Raw genomic sequence first — 12,177 nt, 5'->3', positions numbered from 1 at the left:
GCAAACACACCCGGCCGTCCCATCGTTTCAGGCAATGGGACCCTGTGCGAGAACCTCTCCGGCTATGTCGAGGGCATCTTGAAACCCATTGTACAAAGAACCCCCAGCTTTTGTCGTGACACTATGGACTTCCTACAGAAACTCAGCGCACATGGAGCAGTTGCACCAGGAGCACTCCTCGTCACAATGGATGTCTCGGCACTCTACACCAGCATCCCCCACGATGATGGCATTGCTGCAACGGCCTCGGTACTCAATGCCGTCAACTGCCAGTTTCCAGATGCAATTTTACAACTCATCCGCTTCATCCTGGACCACAATGTCTTCACCTTCAACAACCAGTTCTTCATCCAGACACACGGAACAGCCATGGGGACCAAATTCGCACCTCAATATGCCAACATCTTCATGCACAGGTTCGAACAAGACTTCTTCACCGCACAGGACCTTCAACCGATGCTATACACTAGATACATCAATGATATTTTCTTCCTTTGGAGTCATGGTGAGCAATCACTGAAACAACTATATGATGACATCAACAAGTTCCATCCCACCATCAAACTCGCCATGGACTACTCTCCGGAATCGGTTGCATTCTTGGACACACGCATCTCCATTAAGGACGGTCACCTCAGCACCTCACTGTACCACAAGCCCACGGATAACCTCATGATGCTCCACTTCTCCAGCTTCCACCCTACACATGTTAAAGAAGCCATCCCCTACGGACAAGCCCTCCGAATACACAGGATCTGCTTGGATGAGGAGGATCGCAACAGACACCTCCAGACGCTGAAAGATGTCCTCATAAGAACAGGATATGGCACTCGACTCATCGATCAACAGTTCCGACGCGCCACAGCGAAAAACCGCACCGACCTCCTCAGAAGACAAACACGGGACACGGTGGACAGAGTACCCTTCGTCGTCCAGTACTTCCCCGGAGCGGAGAAGCTACGGCATCTCCTCCGAAGCCTTCAACATGTCATTGATGAAGACTAACATCTCGCCAAGGCCATCCCCACACCCCCACTTCTTGCCTTCAAACAACCACACAACCTCAAACAGACCATTGTCCGCAGCAAACTACCCAGCCTTCAGGAGAACAGTGACCACGACACCACACAACCCTGCCACAGCAACCTCTGCAAGACATGCCAGATCATCGCCACGGATGCCATCATCTCACGTGAGAACACCATCTACCAGGTACACGGTACCTACTCTTGCAACTCGGCCAACGTTGTCTACCTGATACGCTGCAGGAAAGGATGTCCCGAGGCATGGTACATTGGGGAAACCATGCAGACGCTACGACAACGGATGAATGAACACCGCTCGACAATCACCAGGCAAGACTGTTCTCTTCCTGTGGGGGAGCACTTCAGCAGTCACGGGCATTCAGCCTTGGATCTTCAGGTAAGCGTTCTCCAAGGTGGCCTTCACGACACACGACAGCGCAGAGTCGCTGAGCAGAAACTGATAGCCAAGTTCCGCACACATGAGGACGGCCTAAACCGGGATGTTGGATTTATGTCACATTATCAGTAACCCCCACAGCTTGCCCCCTGGACTCGCAGAATCTCACTAGCTGTCCTGTCTGAAGACAATACACATCTCTTTAACCTGTGTTTAATGCTCCCTCCACCCACATTGTCTGTACCTTTAAGACCTGGCTGGCTGTAGGGATTCGCATTCTAATTAGTATTCTGTAATTTGATTTCTGTGATTCTGTGCACTGTTTGAGAGCACATTTCCACTCCATCTGACGAAGGAGCAGCGCTCCGAAAGCTTATGGTATTTGCTACCAAATAAACCTGTTGGACTTTAACCTGGTGTTGTGAGACTTCTTACTGTGTTCACCCCAGTCCAACGCCGGCATCTCCACATCATGTTTAATTTTTTCCCAGGGGACCGGAATCAGCTGAGACCAAGGTTCAAATGCAATCCTCACTAACTGGTGGAAATGTGTCTCTGCTGATTGTGATTGTTCTAAATAAATTTAAGACTGTGACCGTTTGAATGTAATTCCAGTTGGTCGTGGAACTAAAGCATAAAGCGAAGATATGAACAATAGCTAGCAATTTTGAGATTCGTATCATTTGTTTCCATTTGCAGCAATAACTGTGTATTGGCGCGAGAGATTTTTCTAGGCTGGAGCTGTAGTATGTTTTGAGGTGGAGTCGAGGGAATTTTATTTTGCAGCTGATTGGAGTACTTGCAGCTGCCAAGTGTATCTGAAATGGGAGGAGTTCTGTTTGGTAATATCGACAGTTGCTTCCTCTGCAAGAAGGCCTCTTGTACAAATGAGCAACTGGAGAAACGGAGCACAAAATATCCAGCTTAATATAACAGCCGAAATAGTCTCTCTGCTCTCCAATTTGGGCATCCCTCTTTATGATTCAAGACCTTACAGGAAATGTCCAGCAACTCCTGTGGTGCTCAGTGCTCCTGTGGCTGTCCCAGGTGCCAAGATGTTAAGCAATATGTCTCTCTGCTTGAATGTTGACTGGATAATTTTCTTTGAACAATAAGCGGCATTATAATATGTGAATAGACGACCTTATAAACTAAAAGCAAACTATTGCGGATGCTGTAATTTGAAATAAAAAGCTGGAAAAAACACAGCATGTCCAGCAGCATCCGTAGGGACAGAAAATATAGTTAACATTTCGAGTCCATATGACCCTTCTTCAGAACTAGAGGGGGAAAAATGTGTTGGATTATTTACAGTATGAGGGGGTGGAACAACAAGAATATGGGTTAGTGTAAGCTGGGAGAGATTGCAACAAACTTGTACTAAAACTTAATAAAAATGAGTACAGGAGAGGAACAGGCCCTTTGCCCTGAAAGCCTGTGCTGATCATGATGCCCTAAGTAAACTAAAAGAACCTTCTGCCCTTGGTCCATATCCTTCTATTCCCTCCCTATTCATGTACCCATCTAGATGCCTCTTAACTGTTCATAAAATCATCATAGAATCATAGAATCCTACAGCACAGAAAGAAGCCATTCGGCCCATTGAGTGCACCAACCACAATCCCACCCAGGCCCTATCCCCATATCCCTACATATTTACCCACTAACCCCTCTAACCTATGCATCCCGGAACACTAAGGGGCAATTTAGAATGGCCAATCGACCTAGCCTGCACATCTTTGGACTGTGGGAGGAAACCAGAGCACCCGGAGGAAACCCATGCAGACACAGGGAGAATGTGCAAACTCCACACAGACAGTGACCCGAGCCGGGATTCGAACCCAGGTCCCTGGAGCTGTGAAGCAGCAGTGCTAACCACTGTGCCACCGTGCCGCCCCACACACGGTACATTAACTGTTGCTAATGTGCCTGCTTCCTCTGGCAGCGCATTCCAGGCATCTGCCATTCTCTGCGTGAAAAACCTCCCCCGCACATTGCCCTTAAACTTTCCCCCTCTCACCTTGAACCTGTGCCCTCTTGTAATTGACACTTCCACCCTGGGAAAAGTTTCTGACTATTTACCCTGTCTATGCCTCTCATCATTTTGTAAACCTCTATCAGGTCTCCCCTCAGTCTCCATCTTTCCAGGGAAAGCAAAGAACAAAGAACAATACAGCATAGGAACAGGCCCTTCGGCCCTCCAAGCCTGCGCCGCTCATGTGCCCAACTAGACCATTCTTTTGTATCCCTCTATTCCCAGTCTGTTCATGTGGCTATCTAGATAAGTCTTAAACGATCCCAGCGTGTCCGCCTCAATCACCTTGCTTGGCAGTGCATTCCAGGCCCCCACCACCCTCTGTGTAAAATACGTCCCCTTGACATCTGTGTTGAACCTTGCCCCCTTACCTTGAACCCGTAACCCCTTGTGTTCGTCACCTCCGACCTGGGAAAAAGCTTCCCACTGTTCACCCTATCTATGCCCTTCATAATTTTATACACCTCTATTAGGTCACCCCTCATCCTCCGTCTTTCCAGGGAGAACAATCCTAGTTTATTTGACATCGCCTCATAGCCAACACCCTTGAGGGCAGGCAACATCCTGGTGAACCTTCTTTGCACTCTCTCCAAAGCTTCCTGGTAGTGTGGTGACCAGAATTGCACGCAATACTCCAAATGTGGCCTAACCAAGGTTTAAGTGACGGATGGCCCAGTGGTGGAGGCTTTTTTTAACATAGGAACAAAAAGTCTTGGGGATATTAAAAAAAGGTTAAGATGAAGGAGAAAGGTCACAGTCTAAAGTTGTTGAATTCTATTAAAGCCTGAGGCCATAATGTGCTTAATGGAAAGATGAGTTGCTGCTCCTCCAGTTTGTGTTGGGCTTCACTGGAGCATTGTAGCAGCCAAGGACAGACATGTGGGCATGAGAGCAAGATGGTGAGTTGAACAGGATGGCTGGGGTCATGCATGTGGGCTGAGCAAAGGTGTTCTGCAAAGCAGTCACCCAGTCTGTGTTTAGTCTCCCCAGTGTAGAGGAGACCGCATTGGGAGCAGTGAATACAGTAGATCAAATTGGAGGAGATGCAAGTGAAATGCTGCTTCAACTGAAAGGAGTGTTTGGGGCCTTGAAGAGGGAGGAGGTAAAGGGACAGGTGTTACACTTTCTGTGATTGCAAGGGATAGTACTGTGGAAAGGGGATGAGGAGTTGGGCATGGTGGAGCGGACCAGGGTATCACAGAGCCAGCTTTCCTTGTGGAATGCTGATGGGTGAGAAGGAGATGGTGTTTTATGGTGGCATCATGCTGATGTTGGCAGAAATGGAGGATGATCCTTTGAACATTTTTTTGTTCCTATGCAAAAACACCCTTCCCCCATTTACCATCTGTCATTTATGTTTTGTTGCAATTCCTCCCAGCTCCCACTAATCACTGTTCCTGCTGTCCCATCCCCTCTTATACAACATATAATGCAATATACTTTGCTCCCTCTCGTTCTGAAGAAGGCTCATGCAGACTTGAAATGTTAACTTTTTCTCTCCCTACAGATGCTGCTGGATCTGCTGAGATTTTCCAGTTTTCTCTGTTTTTTGTACCTTTATAAATGACATTGCTTTTCTCTGCTATTTTGATAGACGCAGCTGGTTTATTTAATGGCTCAAAATAACAGATCAGAAAATCCAAGCAAATATCATAGACGTCTGTTCACTAATTGTTGAAACAACAGCAGCTGGAGCGTTGCAAGCAGTTAAAAGATAATAATTGTTCTTCTTCCTCCTTGGCAATCTAGCCAATCCATTAGGTATTCTGTTTGCCAATGTACTTTCCCCTCTGCTGGTGAAGGAGCCATCATCAGTGCCAGTGTTGGTAAGCACATACACAATGTTGATACGTTAAACATGCAGATTATTATTGGCAATGCACCTGCATATTCCAGAGGAAATAAATTCTGAATTTAGCCCTTGTTGAATTTTCAGCTGGAAGTGTACGCAATCCCTGCAGCAATTGCATGTTTTCTTATAACGGTGGGAATTCGTCACAAGGTGCCTCCAACACCTCCATCTGCTGGTGCTGCAAACTCTACCTCCGAGCCCTTTTTCACAGGAATGAAGATGGTATGTAATTATTGTCTCTAGTTTAGGATGAATGTTTCTGACTGCTGATACTAAGAATTAACAAAAATGAATAAATGAGTTGGGAAACAAACTCTACAAGGGGATCTGTCCTTTGGTGAGAAGATGCAAGATGTTTACACTTGGAGACAATAGCAACAGTCTCTAGCCTACATTGGATAGATCCAAGAGTCTCAAGTCCCAGAAAAGTGCTGAGGGCTGCAAGGTGTAAATTATCTTTTAAGCTGTCGATTTACTCCCAAGGTAAGAGAGTTGGGGTCTCGAGGATAGTTGAACTGCATTTCTACTGGATACAAGGCCCATGTGATGCATGTTGCCGTGGAAATGGACTTTGAGAGGGGGCAGGTTTCCTTGGAAGTTCACAGACAGTTATTCTACCTGGATCTGTGACGGGAGAGTAGCCATCAACACCAAGACCTGTGGATCACTGCACAGAGAGTAGGAGCTCTCTCTCACATTTGGATTTGAGACCAAATTTGTGAGGAGTTAGAATCATAGATTGAATCATAGAATCCTTGCAGTGCAGAAAGAGGCCGTTCGGCCTATCGAGTCTGCACCAACGACAATTCTACCTAGGCCCTATCCCCGTAACCCCACATATTTACCCTACTAATCCCTCTAAACTACATATCCCGGGACACTTAAAATGAAGTTGAAAGATTTACTAGATTTAGCTAGAGGGAGAAGTCTCCAGGAAAACTGGCACTGTGAAAGATGTCCCTGGAATTAAAACTTTCCAAGCTAGGAAAGGATCAGAAGTAAACCCTCTGGAGCTAAGAATCATTTTGGATTGAATGACAGTATAAAGTTACCTAATGGTTGATTTTTTTGGTTGTGCCAGAAGTTTTAAAAAAAAACTTGCGCTCATTTATAACATGCTTTACTATTTCAAACGCTGAAGTTGTTGTCATGTTCTAACGTGTGTTTTATTTAAAATGCAGTTGTTGAAGAACAAGGCGTACCTGATCCTGATGGTCTGTTTTGGAGGAGGGATTGGTGTTTTTACCTCTTTCTCTGCACTCTTGCAACAGATTGTGTGTGTCCGAGGATATTCAAATGTAAGATCACATTTTACACTTGCCGCCTCCTCTTCCCTTTCTTTTTGGAAACATTGTAAACTGTGAAGAGAACAGTGTAGAACTTCCAAAACAAGTAGACAAGTTGGTGGAGTGGGCAGATAGGTGGCAGATTAAGTTCAATGTGGACAAATGTAAGATAATGCATTTTGGTAGGAAGAACATGAAGAGACAATATAAAATAAAGGTTAAAACTCTTAAAGGGGTGCAGGAGCAGAGGGACCTGGGTATATATGTGCATAAATTATTGAAGCTGGCAGGATGGGCAGTAAATAGGGGTATAGAGTACAAGGAATTATGATGAACTTATACAAGATACCTTGCTGTTTGTCATTTTCATAAATGACCTGGATGAGGAAGTGGAGGGATGGGTTGGTAAGTTTGCTGACGACACCAAGGTAGGTGGTGTTGTGGATAGTTTGGAGGGATGTCAGAAGTTGCAGCGAGACATAGATAGAATGCAAGACTGGGCGGAGAAGTGGCAGATGGACTTCAACCCGGATAAGTGTGTAGTGATCCATTTTGGCAGATCCAATGGGATGGAGCAGCAGTATAAAATGAAGGGTACCATTCTTAGCAGTGTAGAGGATCAGAAGGACCTTGGGGTCCGGGTCCATAGGACTCTTAAATCGGCCTCGCAGGTGGAGGATGCGGTCAAGAAGGCGTATGGCGTACTAGCCTTCATTAATCGAGGGATTGAGTTTAGGAGTCGGGAGATAATGCTGCAGCTTTATAGGACCCTGGTTAGACCCCACTTGGAGTACTGCGCGCAGTTCTGGTCACCTCATTACAGGAAAGATGTTGAAGCCATTGAAAGGGTGCAGAGGAGATTTACAAGGATGTTGCCTGGATTGGGGGGCATGCCTTATGAGGATAGGTTGAGGGAGCTTGGTCTCTTCTCCCTGGAGAGACGAAGGATGAGAGGTGACCTGATAGAGGTTTACAAGATGTTGAGGGGTCTGGATAGGGTGGACTCTCAGAGGCTATTTCCAAGGGCTGAAATGGTTGCTACGAGAGGACACAGGTTTAAGGTGCTGGGGGGTAGGTACAGGGGGGATGTCAGGGGTAAGTTTTTCACTCAGAGGGTGGTGGGTGAGTGGAATCGGCTGACGTCGGTGGTGGTGGAGGCAAACTCGTTGGGGTCTTTTAAGAGACTTCTGGATGAGTACATGGGATTTAATGGGATTGAGGGCTATAGATAGGCCTAGAGGTGGGGATGTGATCGGCGCAACTTGTGGGCCGAAGGGCCTGTTTGTGCTGTGACTTTCTATGTTCTATGTTCTATACCAGTTGGACCTCAGCTGAAAGAGTCCTCTAGTTCTGGGTGCCACCCTAGAGGAAGGAAGTGAACGCATTGGAGAGAAGAGGTTTAAAGAATGGTTCCAGGAATGAGAAATTTTAGTTACGAGGATACAGTGGAGAGGTGGGACTGTTCTCCTTGGAGAGAAGAATGTTGACAGGAGATTTGATAGAGATGTTCAAAATCATCAGAGTAGATAGGGAGAAGCTGTCCGGCTCATAGAAGGATCAAGATTTAAAAATGATTTGCAAAAGAAGCAAATGTGATGTTGAGAAAAAACTTTTACACACAGAGTGGTTAGGGTCTGGAATGCACTGTTTGGAAGTGTGGTGAAGGCAGTTCAATTGAAACATACAAGAGGGCACAAGATAATCACTTGAATAGAAACAAAATGTGCAGGGGTCCAAGGAAAAGGCAGGGGAATGGCACTAAGTCATGCTCGTTTAGAGAGCCACTGCAGACAGGATGGGCCGAATGGCAGCATCCTACACCGTAACAGTTCTGTTTCTGAGATTCAGCGAAGTAGTTGTATGAATCTCTGAATCAATATTTGGAACTAAGTGGCTCTGATCAATATCTGACTTGGATATTGGGGTGCAAGTCAAATTTGATTTGATTTTTATTGTCACATGTATTAACACAGTGAAAAGTATTGTTTCTTGCGTGCTATATAGACAGAGCATACCGGTCATAGAGAAGGAAATGAGAGAGTGCAGAATGTAGTGCTACAGTCATAGCTAGGGTGTAGAGAAAGATCAACTTAATGCAAGATAGGTCCATTCAAAAGTCTGATGGCAGCAGGGAAGAAGCTGTTCTTGAGTCGGTTGGTACGTGACCTCAGATTTTTGTATCTTTTTCCCGAAGGAAGAAGGTGGAAGAGAGAATGTCCGGGGTGCGTGGGGTCCTTAATTATGCTGGCTGCTTTGTCGAGGCAGCGGGAAGTGTAGACAGAGTCAATGGATGGGCTGGTTTGCATGATGGATTGGCTACATTCACGACTCTTTGTAGTTTTTAGTAATGGGTGTAGAAGGAAAGTTGAGTTGTGACGTTTGGTTTAAAGTGCAAGTCTCTGTTGTTAATATCTTTAATGTTATTGACAATTTAAAGTAGAGTATTCATGTTTTTTGATTTTTATGTAGTAAAATTCTTTTAATTTAAATCATGAACCATGTAGTTTAATTCTTTTAGTAAATGCCTAGGTTCCTGTATTTACAAACAAGAATTCTACTGTTCAGGCGCCGTAGTGTGGCGACTAGGGGAATTACACAGTAACTTCACTGCAGTGTTAATGTAAGCCTTACTGGTGACTAATAAATAAACATTAAAGATCAGAACCAAATAAATCTATACATGAAGATTGGCTCTGGTTTCTTCCTTCATTGGCTATCAGAATGAGGTGGATCAAGTGTCCGTGGGGAAAATTTAGACAGGAACAAAAGATGAAGCAGGAAAAGGGTGCATCTCACACAGGTCAGTGCTAACCACTGTGCACGGAGACCCGGGTTCGATTCCCAGCTTGGATCACTCTCTGTGTGGAGTTTACATGTTCCCCTCGTGTCTACATGGGTTTCCTCCCACAGGCCAAAGATTGTGTGGGTCAGGTGGATTGGTCATGCGAAATTGCCCCTTAGTGACAGGGGGATTAGCAGGGTAAATGCATGGGGTTATGGGGATAGGGCCTGGGTGGGATTGTGGTCGGTGAGATGCGATGGGCTGAATGGCCTCCTTCTGCCCTGTAAGATTCTATGATTCTATGAAGTCAGATGGATAATACAAATGATAATCAAGCACAGTTCTGGGAATGGCCATCCCAGTGCCTAGCACTATTTTGGGGATGGAGTATGAGTTTGAAAAATTTTCCAATTGGCTGTCACTTTAATCCATTAATCTGAGTCTGATTTCTTGCACATTCGTAGGGAATGTTGGAGTAAAAGAAGCACACAGAATCCTGGTGTAAAGTCGGGGGAGGCAATGGTATAGTGGTAATGTCGCCGGGTTAGTAATCTAGAAGCCCAGGCTAATACTCTGGGGACATGCGTCACCATGGTAGCTGGTGGGATCAGTTAATAAATCTGGATTATAAAATTAGTCGTGGTAATGGTGACCATGAAAGCACCGTTGATTGTTGTAAAAACCCATCTGGTTCGCTAAGTTCTTTTAGGGAAGGAAATCTGGCCAATGTGTGCTTCCATATCCCCAACAATGGCTGAGCAAGCCATACATTGGTATCAAACTGCTACAAAATCTACAAAAAAGAACGAAACTAGACAGATCTGGCATCGACCTAGGCACTGGAAATGACTGGCTCACCTAGCCATGTTGATCCTGCAATGCCCCCCTCACTGACGCCTCAGGGCTTATGCCAAAATTGGGAAAGCTGTCACACAGACTAGTAAAACAACAACCCGAAACAATCACACTCTCAGAATCATATGTTACAGAAAATGCCCAGACACTACCATCCCCTGGGTATGCCCTGCCCCACTGATGGGGCAGACCCCTCAGAGGTGGTGGCACAGTGGTATACAGTCAGGAGTGAGTTGCCCTGTGAGAACATCAACTCTGGAACCCATGAAGTCTCACGGCATCAGGTCAAACATGGTCAAGGAAACCTCTTGAATACCATGCACCAGAGAAACTTGGACAATAGGGACAGGAGTAGGGCTTTCAACCTGCTTCGCTATTCTTTAGGATCATGGCAGATCATCCAACTCAATCGCCTGATCTCTACCCTCTTTCTCTCCCCCCCCCCCCCGCCCCCCAAATATCCCTTTCACCCCAAGTGCTATATCAAACTCCTTGAAATCATACAATGTTTTGGCCATAACTGCTGTCTGTGGTAATGAATTCCATCGGCTGACCACTCTCTGGGTGAAGCTATTTCTTCTGATCTCAGCCCTAAAAGATTTACCACTTATCCTTAGATGGACCCCTGGTTCTGCACACCCCCACCATTGGGAACATCCTTCCTGCTTCTACCCTGTCTAGTCCTGTTAGAATTTTATATTTTTCTATGAGATGCCTTCTTTGTTCTTCTAAACTCCAGCAAATATAATCCTAACAAACTCAATCTCTCCTCTTACATCCAAGAATCAGTCTGGTAAACATTCTCTACACTTTATAGCAAAAGCTTCTTTCCTCAGATAAGGAGACCAAAACTGCACACACTATTCCAGGTGTGGCCTCGCCATGGCCATGTCGAATTGCAGCAAGGCATCCCTGCTCCTGCACTCTAATCCCCTCTGACGAAAAGTCATCCAGACTTGAAACATTGACTGTTCTCTCTTCACAGATGCTGCCAGATCTGAGATTTTCCAGCATTTTTTGTTTTTATTTGATTCCTGCATCCGCAGTAATTTGCTTTTATCATACGATTTGCTTTCTTTGCTTGCTGCATCTGCATGCTTACCTTCAGTGACCGGTGTACGAGGACACCCAGGTCTCTTTGCACATTCCCCTCTCCTAATTCATAGCCAGATAGTAAGTTACGTTCCCATTTTTGCTACCAAAGTGGATAACTCCACATTTATCCAAATTATACTGCATCTGCCCTATATTTGCCCATCCACTCAGCTTATCCAAATCACACTGAAGCATCTCTGTCTTCCTCACAGCTCACCCTTCCACCCAGCTTTGTGTTATTGCAAATTTGGAGATATTACATTTAGCTCCCTCATCTAAATCATTAATATACATTGTGAATAGCTGGGGACCCCGCAGCGAACCCCTGTAGTATCCCACTAACCACTGCCTGCCATCCAGAAAATGACTCATTTATTCTACTGTTTCCTGTCTGCCAACCAGTTTTCTATCCATCTCAGTACACTACCGCGAATCCCATGCGTTTTATTTTAAATAAACTCTTGTGCATTTCTGCGGATGCAAATGACACTCCAGGATGATATGTTGCCCCCCTGGTTCAAGGGTCAAGGATGTTTCGGAGCGGCTGGAGGGGGAGGGTGAGCAACCAGCTGTTGTGGTGCATATAAGCACCAATGATATAAGTAAAAAATGGGATAAGGTCCTACAAGCTGAATTTAGGGTGTTAGGAGTTAAGCTAAAAAGTAGGATCTCAAAAGTGGTAATCTCAGGATTTTTCTTTTATTCATTTGTGGGACATGGGCGTCGCTGGCTGGACCAGCATTTATTGCCCATCCCAAGTTTCCCTTGAACTGAGTGGCTTGCTAGGCCATTTCAGAGGGCAGTTAAGAATCATCCACATTGCTGTGGCTCTGGAATCACATGTAGGCCA

At 45.5% G+C, this 12,177-nt stretch overlaps 1 protein-coding gene across 1 annotated transcript in view; it reads left to right on the top strand.

The window, feature by feature from the left end:
- slc49a3 (solute carrier family 49 member 3) overlaps window positions 1-12,177 on the top strand; it is a gene marked incomplete at its 5' end in the record, with an annotated part of 97,714 nt that overhangs the window by 42,747 nt on the left and 42,790 nt on the right. The window contains 3 exons of the mRNA XM_078202250.1: window positions 5,207-5,283; window positions 5,394-5,531; window positions 6,491-6,607. Coding sequence (XP_078058376.1) covers window positions 5,207-5,283; window positions 5,394-5,531; window positions 6,491-6,607 — 332 coding nt within the window. The remainder of the gene's footprint in view (window positions 1-5,206; window positions 5,284-5,393; window positions 5,532-6,490; window positions 6,608-12,177) is intronic.

Source organism: Mustelus asterias, chromosome 1 (genome assembly GCF_964213995.1).
Source record: "Mustelus asterias chromosome 1, sMusAst1.hap1.1, whole genome shotgun sequence".
Classification (NCBI taxonomy): Eukaryota; Metazoa; Chordata; class Chondrichthyes; order Carcharhiniformes; family Triakidae; genus Mustelus; species Mustelus asterias.
Note: the sequence above shows the minus strand (reverse complement) of the source record. Positions and strands in the feature narration are given on the sequence as shown.